This window comes from Miniopterus schreibersii, assembly GCF_964146895.1.
Source record: "Miniopterus schreibersii genome assembly, chromosome: 1".
NCBI classification, from domain to species: Eukaryota; Metazoa; Chordata; class Mammalia; order Chiroptera; family Miniopteridae; genus Miniopterus; species Miniopterus schreibersii.
The window spans coordinates 78,760,987-78,787,652 of record NC_138101.1 but is presented as its reverse complement, the minus strand read 5'-3'; the positions used below and the strand labels follow the sequence as shown (position 1 = coordinate 78,787,652).

Here is a 26,666-nt window from a genome sequence, read left to right as displayed (position 1 = left end):
TTTGGAGATGCGTCCCTGCGTGGGAAGAAGAAGGGAAAAGTAATGCGGTATCGGGAGGGGGATGCTCCCCAAAGGGAGAGCATACTGGGTCCTTTTATTTCTCTCTTTAAGGACCGTTTCAGGGGAGTATCTCAATGGAATATTCATCAGCTTTCCAGGTGTGCTCTTTCAGGGTTGTGGTCTCCACCTGTTGGTTGGTGCCAGGGCAAGGGGCCGTTAGTCAATGTATCTGATCCTGAAGCAGCCACGGCCACTCTTATCCAGCCTGGAGCTGAAATACAACTGAGGACTAGATGTTATCTTTAGAGAGGGAATGCTCAGGGGGCCTAAACCGCATGACCAGGGATATGCTGGGGGAAGATAGGTTCCCTAGGGACAAAGTTCTTGTTTTCCCAGTTTTGCCCCTTGCTAGGCATCCGGGGCTTCTTGCCTTGGTGAGTTTCTGTGCCTGGCCCATCTAACACAAACTGTTTACTCTCAAGTGTCCTTAGTTTAGGGAAGATAGGATTTACTAACTGGCTGCCAATTGCTGTTTAACAATTTGTCTCAGCTTCCCTATTCCACTTGTCCTGGCTTACTGGCCTGTCTCATTCCCCCCTCAGAGACTTCCATCCCTAAAATCTTTTAGAAGTGATGAGGGGGATGGTCTGTCTTCAGAAATTGCTTCCTGCTGACAAGGGTTGTGGTCCCTGCCTATGTAGGATGTGGAAGTCTCTCCCTGCCTGATCTAAGAGAGCCAAGGAAATGGGATCAGAGACTGGAACAGAGAGTCTCTCAATTGATTTTTCCAAAATAGGGAAAGGCTGGAATCCTTGAAGCATCATCATCTTGATATGGAAGTGTTGTATTATTTCAGAAGCAAAGTTAGTAGATTGCTCCATATTTCATTGACTCAGTTATTTAGTCCTGAAAATAAGTTAGTTCAGTCTCACTTCAGGAGGCAGTGGTACAGATGGGCTTCCAAAGTGAGACCTTGTAAAAACGGGGGTCTGAAATTCCAAGTTCACCCGATACAAATCCAGGAGCCTGTGGGGCACAATGGGCCCCTGCTGGTACCTAGCCTGGGTCCAAGTCTGTAAGGTGGTCTTAGGTGGGCTCCTCTCTGGAATCCTGCCATTCTACATCACGATAAGACCATCCAAGTCACGCAAGTGAGCCAGCTTGGTTGTGTAGGCTCCGGAAAGAAAGTACCGTCTCTAGTCGCCGAAATGTTACAGGAAAGGGGACCTGGCCCTTGGTGTGTGGGTTCTTGACTTCGTGCAGGAATAATTTCACACACGTCCAGATGACTATGAGGGAACATTTATTAAAGCTAGGCACAGTAAAACAAGAAAGGGGTTAGCATAGAAGAAGCAACAGAAAAGCCTAGACTGGGCTGCCCTGTTTCTCTGGGAAGTCAGAGAAAAGGAAACCTTGGGGTCAGGTTCAGGGGACTAGCCTGGGACGAGCTGCCTCTGCCCATTGCTGTCCTGGTTGCAAGTCTCATGGGGTCCCTTAGAGTTTAGGAGGTGTGTGCCTGTGTGGGAAGAACTAGAGTGCTTGATTTTATTGGCAAGTGAACAAATATACTGAAAACAAGGGTAGATTTCAGATAACCTTATTTTTTCTTCTTAAAGATTTTATATATTATACTTATAAAATTGTAACAGAATTTTAAAGATAGTACTTTTCAAATTGGAATATTAAAATATGTTGTTAAACTCCAACATGTAGTAGTTCTATATCATGGTTGTTAAGACTATGGCCTCTGAAGTCAGACTAACCAAATTTCAGTTCTTCCAGTTTATTAGAATGACTTTGAGCTAGTTATTTAATCTTTCTATATCTTAATTTTCTCATCCTTAACGTTGGGATGATAATAATGGTACCTACCTCTTTAGGAATGTAGTAATATTACAAGGAATAAATTTATCTAGAACACTGATTTTCAACTGGTTTGCAGCAATAATTTTTAAAACACGCAATATCTGACTAGTGGGGGCACTGACTTCTTTTCCCTTAGATTGTCAAATAGAAAATGACAACAGCCAACACAACAATAGCCATTCACTGTGAATGAATCACAGTTATACCTAATTTTCTTTTGTCAGATCAGCAAAAAATATATTTCTTGGCATGCTATAGAATTTTAGTAATTAGTTTAGGTGTGCCATGAGATGAAAAAGGTTGAAAATCGCTGCCTTAGATGGTCAAGTAAAAAAGTGACAACAGCCAACACAGTAACCATCTGGTATGAATGCCCTGTCTTGAACCGTAAATGTATAGGTCATATAATAGAGTTGTATCTTATTGGTGACATCCCGTAATAAGCTTGTGTCTGATTGGTTATTTCTTGGTACCAGAAATCCTTATATACAAATATAGGCACCTGATTTTTTAAAAAGTCACCTTGGAGCAAAAGGGTAGGTAATTACTATTATTATTTTTTGTAAATCAATCAAAATTAAACCTATTTTTTGTCAGATTGGCAAAAAATATGTTTTTTTGGTGTGCCACAGAATTTTAGTAATTAGTGTATGGGTGCCATGAGACAAAAAGGTTGAAAATTGCTGATCTAGAAACAGATACGTTGGCTCCTAATAAATAATCTGAAAATGTTAGTGTAAATTGTTATTAATATTGTTGTTATTGTTTGATTCATCATAATCCTCACCCTCATTCCTCCCTTCATATCCCCTTCCTGGTAAATCCCTATGTATCCTCAGTATTGAGTTTATTGTCATCTTGTCTCAGCGAAACCTTTCCTAACTCTCATGCAGAATGTATCCCTCCCTCCCTTCGTTACAGTACCTCTAATACAGTCTCAGGATGAGAGGCACTGTGTTGAATCAATAAAAAGTGACTACCACCAGAGATTCACTGCCCTCACCCCCACCACTTTTACCCATAAACCTTTTCTGGTTTCCCCTTGGAATCTCACGAGTCCTACTACATGAGGACTGATGACCCCCTGATGTTATTTCTGTAAATCTAGACAGTGTAGTGCCTACCATTCTCCTTTTACCACCCTCTCCCACTTCTGGGGGAGTCTATCTCCATCACAACTTCTCCCATCAGAGTGGGGTGCTCAGCTCTGATAGCAATTAGTGTATGTGGCTTTATTGTATTATAAAGGATTATCTGTTTATGTTATAATTATCTGCTTACATACTTATCTTCCCCACCACACTCTGAGCTCCACAGAACTTTTTCATGTTTGTAGTCATAGTGCCTTGTAAGTGTTGGCCACAAAACAGGCAGTCGTTACAGTTTCTTTTTCGAATGAATGAATGAATTAATGATTTTCATTTATGAATTGGGGCAATCAGCAATCACCTTCTGCTGATAAATTCTGCTACTTTAATAAAGCTATAATCTCTAGGAGATAGTGCAATTTGGCAGAAATACCCTGAAGTAGGAGTAAGAAGGTGAATTCTCTAACCTGGGCGAACCACTTCTCTGTACCTTGGTTTCCTGAGTTGTTACAGAAAATGAGACACTACTTTGTCCATTGAAAGATCCTTAACAGATGTAAATTGGACTATTGTTCTGGAGAATAAGCACATTTTACTACGGCTGCTGTACTTTGATGTACTATCTATGTTGTTTTACAAAATTTCTATGATAGTTAAAAATATGTGAGAAAAGAGATGTAACTGTAAGTCAGTCTGTCATATCACAGTACAAATGTTTGAAAAATAATAAGCATAATTTAAAATTTTTATTTTAGAGTCTCATCATTTCCTTTTTTGTTTGTTTTTTAATTTTGAATTTATTGGGGTAGCATTGGTTAATAGAGATATATAGATTTCAGGTGTACAATTTTATAATACATCATCTGTATATTATATTGTCTGTTCACCACCCAAAGTCAGGTCTCCTTTGTCACCTTTTATCCCCTTTTTACCCTATTCTATCTTCCCCCACCCCCATTTCCCTCTGGTCACCACCATACTGTTGTTTGTGTCTATGAGGTTTTTTGTTTTGTTTTTGCTTAATCCCTTCACCTTTTTCGCCCAGCCCCTCTACTCTCCTCCTCCCCTCTAGCAGTCTGTTCTCTATCTGTATTGTTTTCACTTATATATGACTTTTGTGCACGCTTCATTTCATTACCCCTCACAGCTTGAATTCCAGATTCACCTTTTATATTACTTTTAAGTTTTAGGTACAATTTTATATATATGTATATCTTTATTGATTTCAGAGAGAGGGAGAGGGAGAGAGAGAGATAGAAGCATCAATGATGAGAGAGTCATCACTGATCAGCTGCCTCCTGCACGCCCCTGACTGGGGATCGAGCCCGCAACCCCGGGCATGGGCCCTGACCAGGAATCCAACTGCGATCTCCTGGATCCTAGGTTGAAGCTCAACTGCTGGGCCATGCCTAGCTGGGCTAGGTACACTTTTATTATCATTATTTCAGTGGTTTTTGCTCTTGGATTTCCTTAATATTTTCCTGTTAAATGTATTTTAGTAAATAAGTCCAGTTGAGCAGAACAATGGATACTGTATGCACCATGGTCTTGAAATATAGTCTTTGTTTTTTTATAAAATGTAAAAATCAGTATTTTTTACTAACTGGTAACATCTTATATATGCTGTTTGATAAGCTATTCAACCTCTTTGTGATTTACTTTCAATATCTATAAAATTGGGATAACATCTCAATATGATAAAATGAGATAGCTCTCTGTAACTTTAAAAAGTTTTCTGCGCATAGTAAATGCTCATTAAAAGTTGATTTTAATTGTTACTGTTGATGGTGATAGTGGTAATGTACCAATGGTTTGTTTTCAGCCTTTTCCATATGTGACTAATTGTTCATTTTAACCCTGGAGTAGCACTGAGACCATTAATTTTTTATTGCTACTGATATTTCTCTATATTTATTCCCAATTTATCATGGCAATTTGATGTTGTTTTTTTTCTTTTTCTAAATCTCAATTAAACTTTAGGATAAATAATAGACAGTAATGTATGTCTGATTGTTGAATGCAGAATTGAATGACAGCAAGAAAATGTCAAAAGGCTTTTTAAGTAATATAGTTTAAGAATACATGTCGGAGCTCTTATTTTACTCATTGAAAAACATCTGCTTAATGGAGATTTAAGTCTATCAAAGTCAGTCTGTTCATCTGCTATTATATTCCACTTGACTATTAAAATTTCACTTTTTACATTTGCAATAACTTCCACACTTTCTGATTTTTATATCAGATTCTTATAGTGTAGCACCTTCCCTCTAGAAATTTAGGAGATATTTTGAAGTAAATTCTAGTGGATAATATATCTTTAAAAGTTTATTATGATTTTGAGGTGAGTATAGATGACAAACTTTAGGAAAATAAATCACTTGCTTTTTTTTTTTTACCACATTCAGTTTGCAATTAATGGTGGTAAATGTTTAGTAAGTGGGAAATGTTACAAGTAGCAGAGTAGTTTACACAGCCTTTCTGAATATATTCTTCCAGTTAGAGCTGCTGCATACATTAAAACTTTTATGATTTTAGTCACTATCTGCTGAAATTTCAAATTTGAGGCATATTATGTTTATACTGAAAGAACAAAACTGAAATTATGTAATTATCTAATTGAATCAATTATCTAATTGAAACAGTATTCACTGTTTCACAGTAAAAGTTGCTTTATAGTGTCACTCATTTTAAACCATTTAATCAAAGTTTCTTACGCTACATCATGTCTGAGTTATTGAAGCTTTAGTTTTTAAAAATCTAAGTAGTGTAGTGGTAGAAGTTGAACTCCACTTATTCATAGTTCACCAACATTTCCGTTATTAGAATTTGCATCTTATTTTCTTAGCCATAGCATTTAAATATATTAATTTTGATCATAAAGGTAATTATGTACTTATTCTCACCTCACTCCTTAAGGTATCTGCCATAATTTGCTTAATCATGTCCACATCTGCTTTTAAGCTTCCCAGTTTCATTATGCAAACTTTGTAATGACCATAACAGGTTTTTATGTTATTTTGAATAATTAGCCTTGAGAAAAAACATATAATTACAGGATGGAGAAGTATATTGAATGATTCTTAGAGCATTAGTAATGTACTTTTTAAAAAAAAAATATCTTTATTGATTTCAGAGAGAGGAAAGGAGAGGGAGAGAGAGAGAGAGACAGAAACATCAATGATGAGAGAGTCATTGATCGAGCCCACAACCCGGGCATGTGCCCTGACCAGGAATCGAACCCCGATTGCCTGGATCCCAGGTCGAGGCTCAACCGCTGAGCCACGCCCGGCCGGGCAGCAATGTACTTTCAAGGAACCAAAGAGTTGGCAATACTGATTTTTATAGCTAATTTCATTCAAAAGTGATAATATTCCTTCTTGGTGGAGATTTATCACTATTTTTGTCTGATCAGATAGGATCAGTGTCATTAAGAAAAGGAAAAAGGTTTTCCTGAAGAAATTGTTAAGAATTGAAAGGAGAAGAGGGAAGGGGGGGAGGGGAGAGAGGACCGAAGATTGTGGGTGGAATTAACTGACATTAGGAGGTGTAGGGGCTTGCTGTGTTCTAGAGAGCCCCAGAGAAGAGGTGAGAAGGTGGTGAGAAAGAGAGTAGGGATTAATAGCACTGTCTACACTCCATGAAGATGCTTTTGGCACAAGGCAACTTTTTTGCTATTTGGAGCCTTTTAGGTGTATGGATTAAAAGGGAGAAAATGTGTAGTTATATATCAACAGGGAATGTGTAAATCAGATGCTCACAACTTAGTAAAAGCACTGATGATGCTTTCATGCCACTTAGGGAACACCTTTGTAATGAATGGTATGGAAATACTAATGTACTAGGCATATTTAACATTTTCTTGTTTATTTTCTTACTTTGTGCATTTATGTCTCACTGTTAACATCCGAAAAGTAGAGATGATAGGATCCAGCTGTACCATGTTAAAATGTGTCATTAATTATCATGGATACTTTGAAAATAAAAGACTAACAAATATTAATTTGATTTAAGGGACCAGTCGAAGCTTTTTCAGTTCATAACTTCAATTTATGTTTCTTTTAAATAAGTTTCATAGGAGAATTTACAAAGGGATACCGCTCCAGCTCCGAGGTGAAGTCTGGGCTCTGCTTCTTGAGATTCCTAAAATGAAAGAAGAAACAAAGGGCCTTTATACTGTGAGTGTCTGAAGCCAACCTGTTATTTTGAAATTCATAAGTAAAATCTATTTCTTTTAGCATTCAAGGTGATGTAAGATATTCATATCATCATTTGACATTATATTAAAATGATACTATATTGGGTTTTTATAGGGATATTATCTGTTTTCTTGATTGCTTTGTTTATCCTAAATTTCAAACAGATACTTCAGTAAAAATGTTATTCTCTGTATCAATCAGTAAGTAGCAAGTGTTTTTCAAATACTTGAAACCATCAATCAGTGTTGGGCCATATTCATAAGAAAAATAGACTAAGACCTGATTGTAGCTACTTGTTTTCAATGTAGTATTAATAAAGAGATTTACAGTGTAACTTTTAGAGTTATGGGAAAATAATAGAATTCAGTTTATCCAGCAACTGCCTGCATATGATTGACTGTTTTCTTCTAAATATGAAAAAGAAGATGTCTTCCTGAAGATTATTAGGGTAACTCTAGGTTTTATTATTTATTAATAAAAAGTTAAACTGTGACTCAGTGATCAGTCACCTGTGCCTTAAATTACTTAATGCATTAAATCTGCTTCTTTGTTATCTTAGCTATTTCCCTTCGAAACCTAAATTTTATATCTTTGAAAGGAGTAAGAAACATATCTAAAAATCAGTTTGAAATATGTTCCTCAGAAAATGTATATAAATAGAGTAAGTTAGAATAAATGAAAAAAAGAAAAGCTGTAATTTAAACCAAATTTCAGTTATAAAAGGGGCTTTGGAATGCTCTTTTGATATATTCTTTTTAATAAATGTAAAATTTCATCAAGATAAAGGTAATAAATACTATTTCACTTAATAAATTACTCATTTTGTGTAAGATTTTTAAAATTAGCCAATTGGACTCTACACAGACTATAAGTTTATGTCTCATGATTTTAGAATTTCAAATTATTTTAGACTGATGATTAAATATTTGCTTGTAGTGTCATAGTTGTGCAGCCAGTATTGAAAATGATGCCTGAGAGAACATATATAAAATCTAACCCCAGTACCTCCTAAGTGTGCCTGGCATGTGATATGTGCTCAATAAATATTTGTTTAATAAAAGAAGTAAATTACTTTTTTTTTAAATCCTCACTTGAGGACATTTTTTCCATTGCTTTTTCAGAGAGAGAGAGAGAAACAAACAAACATCGATGTGAGAGACACATCGATTAGTTGCCTTCCGAATGCACCCCAACCAGGGACAGGGATCGAGCCTGCAACCGAGGTACATGCCCTTGATTGGAATTGATCCCGCGACCCTTCAGTTCACAGGCCAATGCTCTAACCACACTGGCACTGGCCAGGGCAGTAAATTACGTTTATTCAGCATGTGGTATTCGTGTCCTATGGCCGACATAACAAAGTACCACAAACAGTGGAGATTTATTCTCTCACAATTGTGGAGGAGACAGTCTGAAACTGTCTTAAAACAGTGGAGATTTATTCTCTCACAATTGTGGAGGAGACCGTCTGAAACTAAGGTTCATCAGGACCCTGTTCGCTTTCACAGCGCTAGGTTAGAATATTCCCTGACTCCCTAGATTCTGGTGGTTGCCAGCAACCCTTGGTGTTCGTTGACTTGTATCTGCATCACTCTGATTTCTGCCTTCATCTTCACATGGCCCTCTTCCCTGTGTGTGTTTCTGTGTCTGCCAAAGGCCATTTGGATATTTATAACGTCATTCGCGGGCCATACAAAATTATCAACTAAAAATTAGCTATGCCCGGCCGGGCGTGGATCAGCGGTTAAGCGTCGACCTAGGATCCAGGCGATCAGGGTTCAATTCTCGGTCAGAGCACATGCCCGGGTTGCGGGCTGCAGCCGATCAATGACTCTCTCATCATTGATGTTTCTAGCTCTCTCTCTCCCTCTCCTTTCCGCTCTCTGAAATCAATAAAGATATATTTAAAAAAAAAAAAATTAGCTATGAAAAAAGCTCCTAGACTTATTGAATTTTGAGCCCCACCTGTGGTTGCCCTGGCAGGGACAGACCAAAGGATTTTGCGCGCCGTACACCGGACTTTCCCCACCCCTGCCTTACAAGGACACCTGTCACTGAATTTAGGGTCTACCCTAATCTAGTATGAACTCATCTTAATTTGATTGCATCTGCAAAGACCCTGTTTTCAAATAGGGTCATATTCATAGGTTCTGGGTAAACATGAATTTTAGAGAGAGACTGTTCAACCCAGTATACATGCTAATATTAGAACTATGGTTTCAGTTATACATATTAGACCTTTTCTACATAGAATAAGATTTCTTCCAGTGACTGGTTAATGTGAGAGAACTACTTAGTGAAAACCAATCATACAGTGACAGCAAGAGAAATGACTTGCTCACCAAGACTTTCAAGCTTACAGTTTTTAACACTGTCATAAACATTATTTTTACTCTGAGTTTCCCCCAGAGTCATGATTTAACCACGTCTTCTTTTCCTGTCCATCTTTCTCCCTCTGCCTTTGCAAAAGTGGTGTGAATTGTTCTCCTCAAGTTGGAAAACTTAGTAGAAGTTAAACTACCTTTTCTTAATCTACAAAAGTTTTTCTCAGATTGTCAAATTGTCCTGGCTCCTGACCTGGTGTTCTCGTCTATTCTCTTATTCTTTTAATTGTGTCTCATCGTTATTATTTTTATTTTTATTTATTTTATTTTTTCCATCACCATTTATTCCCCCATGCCCTCTTCCACCTCCACCCCCTGAAATCACCACACTGTTGTCCCTGTCCATGAGTTCTCTCCTTTTTTCCCTTTTTTGCTTAATCCCTTCACACCACCTCCATATCACCACGCCCCCCGAGTTGTCTGCCTGTTCTCTATCTATGAATCTGTCACTGTTTTGCTTGTTTGTTCAGTTTATTCATTAAATTCCACATATGAGTGAAATTATAGGGTACTTGTCTTTCTCTGACTGGCTTATTTCACTTAGCAGAATGTTCTCCAGGATTTGGAAGCAGTCCAAGTGCTCATCAGTAGATGAGTGGATAAAAAAAAGCTGTGGTACATTTACACAATGGAATACTGCTCTGCATGAAAAGGAAGAAAACTTTACCCTTTGCAACAGCGTGGCTAGACCTGGGAACATTCTGTCTCACCATTATTTGTCTCCCTCGGGCCTAGTGATATGTCCTGCAGATGGTAGAGGTTCCAGTCCATAGTGGTTACCAGCCTCATCTACAGCCTTAGTGGGGTTTAATAATCTTGTAGGCCAAACACACAGTGCTAATTTTCCATCTGAATGTTTTCCACACAACTTCTGTCCTCAGTTTTATAGGTTCATTAGATCCTATTTCTTTCAAATAAGATGTTTATTTTTATATTATTGTGACACTCATGGATCTTAGCCCACCCAGTCTCAGAGATAACTGTAGGAGCTGCTACCTCCTTTCATCAAGATAAGAAGCATGCTTGATTTCTCGTATTCTGCACATTAACTTGTAAACATTCTAGGGTGTAAATAATCTTTCTGACCATTTTTTTTTTTTTTTTTTTTTTACTGACTCAACTGGACTTTGTTTCTATCATGAAGGGTTTTTTTGTTGGAGTTTCTTTTCTTCTAGAGAAACTGACATTATAAATGTGTTCGGGTGTTTTTCTCCCTTTCAACTGAATTTTATGTAAAGTCTATTTTATCATGTTTTGTCAAACATTTTCTTTCTGTGTTTTGACATCTTATCTTTTACCTGGAGGCTTATAGAACAACAATTGAATCTCTTTATTACCCATTACACACCCCCCACCCCCGATATTTAAAGAACAAATATATAAAGATTATTTTTAAAGCTAAATTTTTGTAATGTCTTCTGTACTAACTTATATCAGAAATAGCATACAATAATACTGTAGTGTGGTATGATTCCAGCACAACACTCTAAGTATCGTCCTCTGTCCTTGGAACTCTGAAGTGTACTGTGGTTACTTTGTATTTTTTAGAAAGCTACAGAGCTGCTTTTCTCTAAGCTCCACCTCAAAACACAAAACTACATATACAAAACACTTAACATACCCACAGATCCAAGATACCCCTCCTCTTTTCACTTTTAGCTTAAGTCTGGAATTAACAGTTATGTTTTTATGTATATCTTTGGAATTGATTTTAGCAGAAGTATATATTACCAGCACAGACATGGTCAGTGGATCAATATAACATATGTGTATAGATGCTTAATGATATGTAAGCATGGGTAAGTATAAATTATATAAATTTTAATCCCCCATCTGGTTAAAAGTGGGTGATTAAACATACTCATTTAGTGCCCCTAAATTGTGAAATGCCACTAAGTTGTCAGCAGAGAGCATTTTAAAAGGCAAACCCATAAGGAAGAGAAAATAGGAGAGATAACAGCTACCAATTTTTGGAAACCAGAATTCAGACAAATACTTAGTAATCTCAGCAAACCAGAGAAAACTAATCATAGGCTAGCAGTGAGAAATTGGAGAAGTACTTGATTTATATCTCAAAATCTCCAAAAGTCTAGATAATTGCCAATATCGCGTACCTCTGGAAGTAGAAGTGAAGCTAAAAACAGTAGAAATGGTTAAAAGTCCATTGCAGAAGCAGTTAAAGCCCCTAAGTCTCCTTCCCTAACCCTGGCAGGAGGTTGGAGGTTTACTGTTTGGACAGGGGTCTCTGGGCTGGAGAACACAGGCATTGCTGAGGATGGGGCTGCTGTAATGAAAGCACAGAGGAATTGAATATCCTGAATTTGGAGCATTGCAGCCTTTCCCTCCACTCGGCTCCCAGAACATCGACAGCTGGGTGCTTGTCTTTTTGTCAAGAGATCAGAAGAACTTCCTCAGGGGAATCTGACCAGCCTAAGAAAATGAACCCAAAGATACTAACTTCAGGGGAACCCCAGTGAAACTGCTCAGCCAGTGAAGACACAGTTGTGAATCCCCACCTCTGCACACAGAGCTTCCATCAGTTTTTAGTCTCCTACTTTTAAATATAAGGAGACAGTGAAGTATCACTGTTCATTTTAAGAAAGGAGCTAATACGAAAGACAAATGAGAACAAGTGGAAAAAAGCAACTTGTAAGAAACAGACTGTAGCACAAGTAGAAAACTAAAAAAAACCCTATCATTAATATTTTTATCAGAGGGCTAAAAATAGATATTGCATCCATAAAGCAAGTATAGAATGCTATAAAAAGGAACACTTGAGAACAACAGATTTTTTAAAATATAAAAATGATAATAAGAATGAAAGATCCTAGAGGAGGATTTGAAAATAATAATTGAAGAAATTTCCCAGAAAGTAGATTATAAAGTCAAAGGGATGGAAAATAATAGAGAAAATATAAGAAAATTAAATGACAGCCCAGGAGGCCCCACACTGTAATAATAAGAGTTCCAGAAAGAGAAAATAGGAATGTGGGAGGGGAGGCTGCGGAAATCAACAAAGGAATTACTGAAGAAAATTTTTCAGAACTGAGAGATGCTTGAGTTTTTAAGATTGAAAATGTTCATCAAGTGACCAACCCTGTGGATAAAAATAGATCCAAACCAAGCACAGAAATGTGAAGTTTCAGACATGGAGAAAGAAACTCCTATAAGCTTTTAGAGAGAAAAAACAGACTACAGACTTCTTATAAAGAAGCATAAATTAGAATGGAAACACTGGAAGTTAGAAGACAATGAAGGCAGTGCCTTTTGAGCAAAAATATTTTCCAACTAGAATTCAAAATGGCCAGATAGTTAAGAAAGAAGGTAGCTATCAGACATTCAAAGTTTCAGAAAATGTGTCTTCCATATACCCTTTCACAGGAGTTACTGGAGGATGTGCTCCTCCAGAACAAGGGAATAAACCCGGAAAGAAGAGTGAAATGCAGGAAACAGGGAACCCAAGCAAGGGGAGACCTAGCAGATGATAAAGGGAGACCCCAAGACACCAGCTGTGTCGCAGCCCAAACATGAGCAGGTCACAAAGCTCTGGGAGCGATGTCTGCAAGAAGTTGAAATTGGGAGAATACCCCTTCTATTTGAACATTGCCAGAGGAGATTTATGCAATTTAAAGTGAGTTTGGGATTGAATTAGTGACAACTATGTAGAAAAAAAGCAAATCAAGAAATAATGCAATGATCAGCTCTAAGGAAAACAAGAATATTGTGTTGGAAAGAAAAAAGAAATAGTGGACTGCGTGACTCAGCTGTGAAGAGCTTTTGCATAGTCCTAGCAGTGCAAACTCCACGAAGTTCTCTATCCCAAATTAAAATCTACCACTCTTGATAGGACAGGAGGGAAAAGAGGGGATCGGAAAAGGGAGGGGATGGGAGTAGGAGAGATGGGGCATGGATGGGAGAGAAACTTTATTGTGTGCCTTTTATGTTGTTTCCATGTTTGAACCATTTTCTTAAACCAAAAGAACTTTTAAAATGAGAATTATTTTACTATTTGTCATAGACTTTTCAACAGCTGATTTCCATAAAAATTTGCTTTCTTCCCTTCTTTTTCCTCTTCAGAAATTAAAGCACAGAGCACGTGGTTGTTCACCTGATATCAGACAAATAGACCTTGATGTGAACCGTACATTCAGGGACCATATTATGTTTAGAGACAGATATGGTGTTAAGTAAGTAAAGTTTAATAGTATGCAATGTAAATAGCATTTACAAATAGGCTGTGTTAAAATCTTTACTAACTTAAAGACTAATCTTCATTCAGGTCCCAAAGGTTTAAACTTTTGCAGATCATTTGGTTCAGTGTGAAACTAAGGTTCAAATTTAACTTAAATTTTTGACATAGTTGGTGCTATAAAATTGACAAAGAATCATTTTATGATTTGTGAATTCTTAAAAATATGGTACTTTATTAAAAGTCTTAGAAAAGAAATGAGAGATTGTGTTGCTTTTTGAGAACTGTGCCAGTGATAAATACATCCCTATAACCTAGACCCCATGCATAGATGAAACTTAAAAAAAAAAGGGAAATGAATGAATGAAATGGACTGTGACTGTTTATGAATGAAAGATAAAGTTTTGCTGACCTCTGTATTGGTTAGGGTTCAACCAGAGAAACAGAAACCAGTAAGAGATATATATCAAAGAGAATTATTGTGAGGAATTGGCTTGCACAGTTGTGGGGGCTGACTGGGCAGGTCTGAGATCCATAGAGCAGGCCATCAGGAAGAGCAGCTGGGACTCTTGGGCTTGAGCTGAAGCTTTTGTCCCAGGAGGAATTTCTTCAGGGAAGCCCCAGATCTGCTCTTGAAGCCTGTTAACTGATTGAATCAGGCCCACCCCCATTATCTAGGATGATCTGACTTAAAGTCAACTGATTATGGATTTTAAGCACATGTGCAAAATGCCTTCTTTATAGCAACACCTAGATTAGTGTTTCAATAACTAGGTGTTGTAGCCTAGCCAAGTTGACAAATTTGACCATCACTGTCAACCCTTGTCAATTTAATTTCCAAATAAAGACAATAACAAAGTTTTACTTCGGCCTAACTGTTCTACTTATGACTGCATATGTTAACCCTTTCCCCACAAGAGGATGCCTGTTCACTGTTCTGCTTTGATATTCTGTAAGCTAATTTCTGTGATATAAAGTTAACTAGTGTTAATATATCTCATGTGAGATGATAAGGGAAAAGAGAAGGAAGAAAATAAAATATTTTTAACATATATACAAACATATACCTAAGGAAGAAATAGTCATCGTTTCTACAACTGGGCATGTGGTCATAGCTGGTTTATAACTCTTTCCACTACCCATTCCGTACTTCCTTTGCTCTCAGCCAAGTACCTCTGCTCGTTGTGGTTATGTACCTGGTGGGGCGACCTAAACCTTTATTCCGAAAGGATTTGGACCACTAGCAATCCAGCCTGAATTGGATTGTTGTAGTTTTCCATTAAGTTGAATCACAGGTTTTGATAATGCTAAGAGACACCCTAGATGTTCTACTATATTTTTGACATACTCTTCCTTACGTCCATTGTGTAGTAGCAACTCAGTTTTCCCTCCATAACCAGGATCAGTTACCCCAGCCATACAGTCACCTCCTTCTTTGCCTGTTGATTCAAAGGCATGAGGAGCCCTAAGTGTTTGGGTGGCAGTCTCACCTTCCAGTTCAGTGAATCATTGTTGCATATCCTGGTGGAAGCCTTCCTCTCTTTGAAACAAAGACCTCCAGACTGCCAGAGAGCCTAAGGTTGATGGGAAGGGAAACAAACATTTTGCTAGTGGAATACCAGAGATAATAGTGGGTGGAGCCCTTCCCATTCCCACCCCTTCAATCTTGGACCCCTGAATCCTGGCTATGGGAGAGACAGCACCATATGTTGGAGGCTGATTTAGAGCATATACAGCCTTCTGGAGGACGTTGTCCAGCCTTACAGGTATTGCACCTAGCTGGCACTGAAACTGAGGCCATTGCATGATTCCATCAAGCCAGTTGCTTTCATGGAGATGAATCTATAGTGAGAATAGTTCCATGAAAGAAGGTAACAAATTTAAGAAATCATAAAGCCTTTTGTGTTTTTCGGTATAAATTCTTTCTATTAAAATGAATACTATCTAACCTCAAATTTATACCGTATAGAATATTGTTAAAATTTGAGCTTGGGATCATTTCTTTATTATATTAGTAATTTTATGTGGATTTTCTATTTTCTGTCGACCTTAATTTTTAAAATTAAAAAATTTTAAAGTTTATAATTTTTAAAATAACTAAATTGTCTTCAATATGAATTTTCTTTTCCTCTAGGCAGCAGTCCCTCTTCCACGTTCTTGCTGCATATTCTATTTACAATACGGTAAGTTGGAGCATGCGTGCCTGTAGCTCTCTGAGGTGTATTCTGAGGAACAGGAGAAATCGTTCAGCACTCCCTTCCTGACAAGGCCCTTTTGGGCTGTTTCTTCATCTCAGGACTAGTTAGTCTCCACAGTCTTTGAGCTCTGTGGATCTTTCCGAGGCTTCTTACAGTGACCCTGGGCCTTAGAGCAAAGCTGATTTGGAAGTGGGAAAAACCCATAGTATGTCAGTGAATCTCACTTTTTCCCTCTTTCTCCAGACTGTTTTATTATTCTTGTGTTGTTTGTTTTGTTTTTATTTTAAGCAAATAGGACTGGGAATGAGCAGGGCTAGAAGGACAGGAAGTTGGTAGCTAGATTAATTTTTGCTTTACATTTTATCCATTCAGTGAGGTTCAACTAGGATACCACCTGTGCCTACTTGCTATTCCCAAGAGCAGGCTAAGACTAACTTTTCTGGGGAGATGATAATGTAGGGAAAGATCAATTAGGGTTGAACCTAATTTGGATGTTAAATAAATGCTTGTTGACTAGGTTTCAGGGAGGACAGCCTTCAACCTTGAGATATGGCATTTCTATTGTAATGAAAACCTTTAAGTTACAAGGAACAGAAATCTCAAACTACGGCAAGTTGAAAAGGAGTTTATTAAAGGGACTTCTCATAGAAATGAAGCAATAGTTGGGCCTTGTGGGAATTGGAGCTGGAAAGTGCGAAGCCTTCAGTGAGAAAGAGCTACACTTTTTCTCTCTTCCACTTGGGCCACACATTGACTGATTATCTCTGTAAACTGTTTATTCCAATATTTCTCTCTCCAGATTGCTTTCTTTGCCTACTTGTCAGTTTTTCCATGGCTAAAATTGCACCCATAGACTCAACGTGACCACTCTATTTCAGACCACATCTGATTATAGTCTCTATGGCTTTATTTAGATTTCCTAGAAAGAGATTGTAATTAGCCGGTGCAGCCAATTAATCATTCCCCTGCGGTCAAGTGTCCTCTTCTGCTCCATCAGTTTTTGGTTCATATGCCACCAACATGAACCCTTAAGGCCACTATATTAGCAGGGAACATGGAGAGAGTGGGCAGTTCTCAGAGAAGAGCACAGGCTGGATGGGTGTCTGAAAATGTGTGTACGTAAAGGTCCAGAAATCTAGAGGCCAACAGTGAACTGGGAACTGAAGGAGGAGAGAGACTTGCCAGCATCTGAGCAAAGAAGAGGAATATTGAGCTGAGAATCATACATAAAAAGAAAAAAAACTATTAGTGCTCTTCACAGAATGTATAACAGTGTTGAACGGGCAACAATAAAAATGCATTTAGGCTTAGACTTTGTTCACACCTCTACATTTATTCTTGAACACAATTTATTCTTTTATAGTATGTGGTGCAATGCTATAAAGTTTTTAATATTTTTCTTTAGAATTGCTCATTCAGTAATGTGTTTAGGCATTTTCTGATTGTTTTATAGGTCAGTTTTATATATGCATATGCTTGTAATTTGATCTTAAAACCCCCAGTTTCTTTGTTTTCATTTACTCTTCAGGAAGTTGGATACTGTCAGGGGATGAGCCAGATCACAGCTTTACTCCTTATGTATATGAATGAAGAAGATGCCTTCTGGGCCCTGGTCAAACTCTTCTCAGGCCCCAAACATGCCATGCATGGTAAGAAAGCCCCATAATTTATCATGTACAATAAGCAAGAGAGGGAGACAAAAGGTAAATTAAAGCACAAACTATGGAAGATGCTTGGTTAAGTACAAACACTTACTGTCTAGGGGCTCATTCAGTTAATTGGTGTTTGTTACTAATTTTTTATTTCATTCTCCTTTATTGAATGCTTCTAAATTTTTCTGGTCACATTTATATTCCTTTGTGTTTATCCCAGAGTATATTGTTGACATTTAAAAAGTATTTCTTTACTTGCCCCTCCAGTCAGAATAAACTAATTTAGGTTTGGAGGAATTTAGGAAAAGCTATATTATTGGGAGAAATAAAAGATGCCTTTTGATCAAAACTTTTAGGCAGTTACACAATTATCACTTCAATGAACTGTTTATTATTTACTGGATATTGTGATATATAACTCTTTGTCACAGAATATTCATTGAAATATGATGCTTAGGATGTTTAAAGAAAAGGTACATAATAATTAAGTAGTTTTGTATTATAAGTGTGTGTTTTAGTTCTTTCAGCCATAAAATTGATTACACTTTATGTAAAAGCCTGGTAACACATTCTGGGCACTTTTTTGGTTTTCAGGTTAGATGATTTATTTTAAAATAACCACGTCCTTATATTTGCCAAGCATGTGCAATAAACTTTATTTAAGAATTTGGATTACAACTTGTCCTGGAAATAAAAGTGACATTTGTCCATATAATGCAAAATTTTCCCCCCAGCGCCATCTATGTGATAATATAAAATTAAAAACAAAACTTAACACTAATCACTCTAAGAATGGGTCATGTAAGCTCTGTTTGTGAATTTTTAAACTTTATGTTGTTTAAAACATGTTTAAAGTGATATTTTAAAATTTTCAATAGTTCACAGTTTATTAAATCTCACATTCTTACTGTATAGTTCTTGTGGGGGTATTTTGTATGTGTGTGGTCTGTGTATGTATGCGCACATGGGCACGCATATGTGTTAGCATTTGGCTGTCTTCCTTAGTGTTCCCTGTGAGTTTTTTAAAATAAATACTGTCTTTATGATAACTGTTTCTAGACACTTTGTACCCCATGAATAGACTCCGAAAGTCTGACATATTATATTGAACTGCAATCCAATAGCTAGCATTAAAAAGCATCTTGAAGAAAAATAATTCTGCCTTGTTATCAGTTTTATTTGCTTTACCATGGGGTGGTGTTGCTGATATATGTTGAAGTACAGTGGAATATTATCATTTAAGTATATGTAATTATGTAGAAAACTGCCCTATTTTAGAAAATTCATTTCTTTGCATTTCATATATAAAGTATCACTTATAAATGTATACAATAAAGTGTGAGCTGAAGAAAACGATATTTAAAATACCAAGTCTGGGATATCACTGAAAAGGGAAGATATATTAGGTATCTTAGCTAGTATTTATTATTGAAGGACATTGCCTTCTTTAAAATCAGACCTCTTGAGATCCTTCCAGTTCCCATCCCTATCAAATTGACCATGAAAGTGGCACAGATAGATATATGGATTTTTTATGAAATAATTTCACCGGAAAATATTACTAGGGGAAGAATAGAATCTCTGTCTATGGAAATTTTTACACACACCTTAGAAAACTGAGAATTAGTTAAGAAATAGCCCTTTTCCAAACTATATAAAGCAGTGTTCCCCAAAAGTATGTGAGGAACATAGTTTCACTTTTGGAAAACATGCTTTCTTGGGGGAAAAGGTCTCCAAGATCAGATAAGTCTGGAAGACTGAGTTAAACAAAGAAAAATGTTTCTTTAGTCTATAAAATAACTTAGAAACATTACAAAGCTCATATGCATCATGAATATCTAAAGAGGGTATATATAACACACAGCATTGCCCTGGATTCTTTTTAAAAAATATACAGAACATCTATTAACAAATCTATTAAGTATGTATCCTTTTTAATGGCTTGTGTAGAATATCTGAAAGGAAACTTGTGAATAAAAATAGATGTAAAGTTCCATGAATTAAAGACACAAAATTAATGCTGACTTACTATTTACAATTAGTTGCAGTCTAAAAATCTTATACATTATATTGTATAATCAGTTGAGATAAAATACCATTTTTGATGTAACATTTCGCATAGTGCCAGTATATTTTAGCTGCTGTTAAATATCAGTTATAGAAAGGATTAAAACTAATAAAAACTTTGGAAGCATGATACTAATGAAATTGTTAGAGTAAACCTTGAAAAAGTAATGAAAAGTTTGTTATATATTAACTGTAAAACAAAATGATAACAAATCAGGATTAGAATAACCTATAAAAAATTTGCACGCTTAAGATATGGCCCAATACTTTAAGAGAACAGATAATCTTGATAAACTGTTTCAGTTTTCATTTTTTCTTAACTTTAGTTTTCCTTTTAATTCAGAAATATTCTGTCCTCTTTTATATTTTTATAAGGTTATAGGAGATCTTTAGAAAACAAATACTGGACTACAGGTTTTATTAACTAAAGCTCATACACAATTATTTTTTTTGGTGGGGAGGAAAAATATTTTGGTAACTACTAGATTTATATTTTGTTGTTGACAATTAAAAATGAAAAAATGTATTTTAAAATAGGGATTTTTATTGGTCTTGTTTAAGAAACATTATTTTTATGTTTGTATTCTAGGCTTTTTTGTCCATGGTTTTCCTAAACTCTTGAGGTTTCAAGAACATCATGAAAAAATACTGAATAAATTTCTGTCCAAGCTTAAGCAACACTTGGTAGGTAGACGTGACATTGACTTATACCCACCTACACCAAGAATAAGGCTAGGAGAATTGAGTGCAGCCTTTGGTCCCCATTACCTTATTGATTTATAGTGTTGTCCATTTCATTTACTATGCAGTTATAATTCCCAGTTGTTTAAAGAACATTGGGTTTGTGAAATTTAATATTGATGAACTATCACAGCCCTAAATCAAATTGCTTTGAAACTAATATCTATAAACAATACAGCTTTTAAAGATATGTGATAGTTCAGTAATTTCAAAGGTGTTTTTTTTAAAAAAAGATTTTTATTGGTTTTTTAGAGAGAGAGGAAGGGAGAGGGAGAGAGAAAAACATCACTGTGAGAGCAAAACATTGATTGGCTGCCTCCTGCACACCCTTACCAAGGACTGAGCCAGCAACTGGGGCATGTGCCCTGATGGGGAATCAAACCAGCAGCCTTTCGGTGCATGGGATGATGCCCGACCAACTGAGCCACACCGGTCAGGGCTTGAAGGTGTTTTTATTGCACAAAAAGTGTTTTAGGGTCATACAAACTCATCCTTAGTGAACCATACATATATGCTCTTTGGTAAAACACAGTAGTTTAGTAAAACAAAGATACTTCACTATAAACTATAATGTATTATAATCCTATCATAAGAAGGATTTGATTTTCAAAAGTTAAAATGAGGGAGAAGGAGAGGAAGTAAGAAGAGAAAAAATAGAAATACTCTAGCAGCATGAAAAAAGATTTGTAATGAGATGGCTTTATGTGTAGCTTTGACAGCTACTTCCTACAGCCATCCTAACTTTTAGTGTTATATGTCATATTTTGTTTGCTACAGTCCAGAAACTATGAAATTTTGTTTTTTCAGGATTCTCAAGAAATCTACACAAGTTTTTACACAATGAAATGGTTTTTTCAATGCTTCCTTGATCGTGTGAGTATTTAATTACAAAACCCAATCATAAAATGATAAATATCAGACAGGGCAAACTATTAATCTTATTTCTGTTTTGTTTTTAATTCTAGACTCCCTTTACGCTAAACCTCAGAATATGGGATATCTATATCTTTGAAGGAGAACGAGTTCTGACTGCTATGTCTTATACAATCTTAAAATTACACAAAAGTAAGAAAATGTTTAACTATAAAGATTTCACAAAAATCTAGCCATGTTTTAACTCTCATTTCTCATTTCCCTCTCAACTTCATTTTCTTTTAGTAGTGAGTTTAAAAATTCCTGAAAATTAGTGAACAAATTATCTTTAGTTGGTAATTTACTTTCATTGGTTCTTATGACTAGAAACTTACTTCTTTAGAAAGGTCTTTGATTCTTTATTTCAGTTTTATTTTCATACTTAAACAATAGAATGCAGTGTGCTGGTTTTTTAATAATATTAATCTTATTAAGTATTTGTTTCCACTGGGACCCTGTTCTTCCTTTTCATCAGTCTGAATCTCAGCTTTGCAATAGGAGACGAGAGACCAAAGAAACCAGGCACCTTAGTCTAAAGGTCTAGAGAGGACATGTTCCGTTACTGTTTCCTTTTTCCAGGAAGAAAGCATCCAGCTCCAAGGTATAGAGCAGAGATGGGGAACCTCCAGCTCATCTCTCTGCTTGGCTGCATTGTGGCCTTTGGGGCAAGTACAGCCCATGTCAATAATTGCCTACATGCAACAAGGCTTTAAAAAAGTCTGTAGTTGCAATATTTCAAGGGCTTAGTAAATTTGATGTGCTATGCTTTATTTTAAAATCAAGAAATGAGAGTTTTTCTTCATGAAATGAACTTTATTCATTTTACTATCTCAATTCAACCTTAAAAATTATGTGAATCCTTTTGTAACTATGCAGAGAAGAGAATCACTGAAAGCTTTAGAACTGCATGTGCACTTCTAATTAGGCCACACAACATTGTTTCACATTCATGTATTCACTCTCTTATGTTGTTCTCGAATGATTCATCTGTTCAGCTTCCCAGCTAAATTATAATCTAATTGAGTACTTGGGGTCATGTTTTGTAGTTTTTTTCCCTGCTGTGCTTGGTGTTGTTCTAAGTACATGTTAGATACTTTAGTATAAGATTGCTTGATTGCTTACCTGAAAAGCATGGATTGTCATGAGCACCAGATTATCCAAACTTTAGACAGGAATGAAAACCCCCTTTAAAATCATATTTGTATTATTTACTCTGAAAGGAAAGGATTCAGAAGTGTTGTGATTTGTTTCTCTTATACCCAAATCCTTACTCCCCCAACACGCAAACACAGCCCCAACCAAAACAATTGACAATGAATTGTCTCCAAGACTGTCCTGTAAACCACAGGAAGTCAGTCAGTCTCTCTCAGTTTCTCTCAATCTCTCTCTCCCCTCCCCCTTCCTCTTTCTGGATTATGAACTGGCCGAGATATAGAACAAAAGTATACTTTTTATTAAGATACATACTAATTAGTTTAATTTTCCTAAACATGAGGAGTAGAAACATGAGATTCTATTTCTCTATAGCTCTCCTCCCCCTCTTAAAGTATGTTTTACTTATATGACTCTTGATTAATTTTGACAAGTAAAAAGTTTCTTTACCCTTTATGTAAATAACTTTAAGTGTAACAATTACTTATTATGCTATCATTTCATTGGACTAAAGCTGTAGGAAAAAGTCTATCTGCTGCTGTGTATTTGTTCTTAGTTAGGAAGAGAAAGCTCAAAGACCTAGGGAAAGTTCCTTCAGTGCCTTATAAAGCTTCAGAAACTGTGTCTGGGCCCCTTAACCAATAGTTAGTTGAAGCTCCCAAGATTTTCTTTTGCTTATTTCCTGATTGCCTTAACAATATTAAGGGATACTGATATTGGAGGTTCACCACACAGTGGTTTTAAACAGTAACAAAAAAGAAAAAAAAGAAAAAGGAACAACCGAAATGCCCAATATTAAAAATTTTAGTGCATGCATACAATGAACTCTTATAGTTATTAATAATGATGGTATACAATTACACTGGTTGAAATAAGGGATATCAGTGATATAGATTACTGAGGGGAAAATACAAGGCGATAAATAGCATGGAAAGTGTAATTTACTTTTTAAATTAATATACATATACACACATCTCCTTATAGGACAGTTGTTAGTGGGATCTTAGCTGATTTTTACTTTCTGTTTTATATCTGTAATTTGAATTTTTTCTGATAAAATTAATTTCATAAGTGGAAATGTAAATAAAATTATAATCCATATTTTGTTTGAAATTCTGAAACAGTAAAATATAGACCTAAAAGTAGGTTTGGAGCTCCATGTCAATAAAACAAAGACCTCATTTTAGATGGTCTATGTCTATTGTATCTAAGAAGCTCTTGCTCTAGGTTAATGTTAATGCCTAGGTATGGTTATTCGTAAACCATGAGAAGGTATTTAGTAGTATTCAGATCCCCACCCACCACTGTAAGAGTACCTGCTTTTCTCCATGACTGCTTTAATATCAGAAAATATTTTTGTTGCCCCATCAGCATGGATCAGTGGTTGAGCATTTACCCATGAGGTTGATCATGGTTTGATTCCTAGTCAGGGCACATGCCTGGGTTTTGGGCTCGATCCCCAGTAGGGGGTGTGCAGGAGGCAACCGATAAGTGATTCTCATTATTGATGTTTCTATCTCTCTCTCCCTCTCCCTTCCTCTCTGAAATCAATAAAAACACATTTTTTAAAAAGAAAATATTTTTGTCATACTGAGTTTCAGTGATATTCACAATACCATATTTAATTTGTTTGTTGTGCCCCTTAAAAAAAAATACTACACTAGAATAGAATACATTATCTTCTCACCCTAAAGTAGCTGTTGACATAGCATGTTTATTTCATCCTTTCTTAGAACATTTAATGAAATTGTCTATGGAAGAACTTGTAGAATTTCTTCAGGAGACCTTGGCAAAGGACTTTTTCTTTGAAGATGACTTTGTAATAGAGCAACTTCAGATTTCTATGACAGAACTAAAGCGTGCAAAATTAGACCTTCCAGAACCTGGTAAGAAATATCCAAACACTTTATATCTATAATTGGAAGATACAGCACAATTAACATGAGCTATTTCTGTTTCAAACATAAGTATTATACATGCTTGTGATGACATAATGAAAATCAGTGTTTTAATAGCTATTTATGACTTTATCCTTATTTTAAGAAAAAGCAAATAAATGCGTTAATTAAATCTGCCTCTCCTAATAGAATAACTATACTATCCATACTTAAATGTATAAAGTTTGGTTGACAAGTAATACTATTCAACAGAAGTAACCATGTGGCTTTAAACTAGCATAATAATAAGCTCTTTTTACTTTCATCATTTCAATTTGTGAAACCATATACAGTAGCAGAGCAAACGAGGGTCCCATTTTATAGAAAAGGAAACCGATACTAAAGTGCTTAAATATGAAGCTACAGAACCAGCAGACGGCATTATTGACAATAGAATCCAAGTTTTTTGACTGCCAATCCAGGGCTCTTTGCAGAATATTGCACTGTAAGATAATATATTTTACTTACTTATTTCAGGACATCTATACCTGCTATTAGGTTTTCGGCTAAGTGCTGTGCCAGGGATGAGCAACTGAAAAGAAGACAAACTTCTTGCTTTCAGGGCTCACACAGGAGATACGGGATTTACATAAAGATAGATTGTGAAGGGGTAATAATAGAGCTAGAGAGTTAGAGGACACATGGGGAAGGGTTAGAGGAAGGGTAGTGGAGAATGATAGGGAAGAAAAAAGAAAATGTGGAAAGATCACAGTAGGAATAACTTTTAAGAGTTTTGACTAGATATTACTTGACAATTATGATTTCCTGGACAAAAGTTATTCTGCCCTTTTCCTTTCTTTGTTGCATGGATTGTGTGGGAAGGGAGTAGGGAAGTGGAAGACCATGGTGAGAGTTGAAAAGTAAATGAGGTCAGTTATGTATGCCCTCAGGTGCAGTTGGATTTAGCATTTCCAGCCATTGTGGCCCATGCTTTGATGTCTTCTTGGACGTGTTTGTACAGAACAAGCAGAAGTACATTTATAAAAAAGCACATCTTTTCCCCTTTGGTAAAAGCCAAGATGCTCTGCTTTTATTTATTAATTGCAGGACGTGTAATCAGTAGTGTTTCTCTGAAGTTTGTCTGGGTCATCAGAGTTCAGTAGAAAACAAAACATTACAGCAGTGATCGAGTGTGGACACAGAAACCATTACCTTTCCTAAGTGAGGTCAATCCTCTCTTGTTCAGTATGATAATGTCCATTTTCTATTAATTCTTTCCTGTAGCAGGGAATGTGTTTGGTACACAGTTACTAGCTACATCCTGCTACTTTAACATTCATAAAAGAGTTTAAGACAAGTTTTAGTAAAAGTAATACAGAGAAAAAATGCATAGAGTAGAACTGTTTAAACATGAGAATAAAATATCAAAACCTGTGTAATTCAGCATCTAACTAGTAGTTAATATTTACTGAATGCTGACTGTGTGCCACCTACTGCATGCACTCTCATTTAATCCCTAAAAACAAAAGGAAGTCCTTGCCCTCATTTTATACATGAGGAATCGTGCAGCCCTTTTAAAGATCTTTTTACTAGGAAACAGTAGGAGGGTGGATCGGGAGCGTAAAGGAGAGGGATAGATAAATAAGACCAGAAACATTTGCTAAATTTTGCTCTGATCATACTGGCAGTTAAGGCTGAGTGTGGTCAGGTTGCTGCTCACTTTGTACAACAACAATCTGTCTTTCATCTGTATTTCTACTACAGCATTTCCTTTTTGGACTTTTTGTCCCACAGCCTGCCCATTGTTATCCTCTTTACATTATTATAAGCTAAAAACAGAACATTGAAAGAATTAAATGAACATTATAACAAGAAATTTTAGTATCACATGTATAGTTTTAAAAAACCTACTTGAGTATGTTATTTCTGTTTGGCTCCTTACATACTGCATCAGCATGAACTCTCACTGGTGATGTGTGACGGGGCTTGTTTTTAGACCCACACAAGCACATGGTAGTACTGTTAGATTTTTATTTTTTTTGCTGGTTGGATAGAATATTTCATTGCTGTTTTGATTTGCATTTCTTTTATTTCTATCAAGTATCTTTCTTTTGTATTAATTGGGCATTTTATTTATTTTTCTGTAAACTTCCCTGTTCATCTTCTGCCCATTTTTCTTTGGCCTATTAATACATGTTCTTGATAAGTTAAGGAGATTGGCTAGTTTAATATATGTGTTGCAGATGCTTTTCTTATAGAATCTAAAAAATTTTAATTAGTGTTTTTCTTTATGGCATCTCACTTTTGTGTCTTATGTAAAGGATTTTCTACATGCTGAACGAAA

General features: G+C 36.1%; 1 protein-coding gene across 3 annotated transcripts in view; it reads left to right on the top strand.

Moving 5' to 3' along the window:
* USP6NL (USP6 N-terminal like) overlaps positions 1–26,666 on the top strand; it is a gene marked incomplete at its 5' end in the record, with an annotated part of 167,218 nt that overhangs the window by 120,614 nt on the left and 19,938 nt on the right. For all 3 annotated transcript variants that reach the window (XM_081135906.1, XM_081135905.1, XM_081135907.1), the window contains 8 exons: positions 7,022–7,129; positions 13,612–13,721; positions 15,858–15,906; positions 17,450–17,570; positions 20,230–20,324; positions 21,189–21,254; positions 21,347–21,446; positions 24,179–24,331. In XM_081135906.1, coding sequence (XP_080992032.1) covers positions 7,022–7,129; positions 13,612–13,721; positions 15,858–15,906; positions 17,450–17,570; positions 20,230–20,324; positions 21,189–21,254; positions 21,347–21,446; positions 24,179–24,331 — 802 coding nt within the window. The remainder of the gene's footprint in view (positions 1–7,021; positions 7,130–13,611; positions 13,722–15,857; positions 15,907–17,449; positions 17,571–20,229; positions 20,325–21,188; positions 21,255–21,346; positions 21,447–24,178; positions 24,332–26,666) is intronic.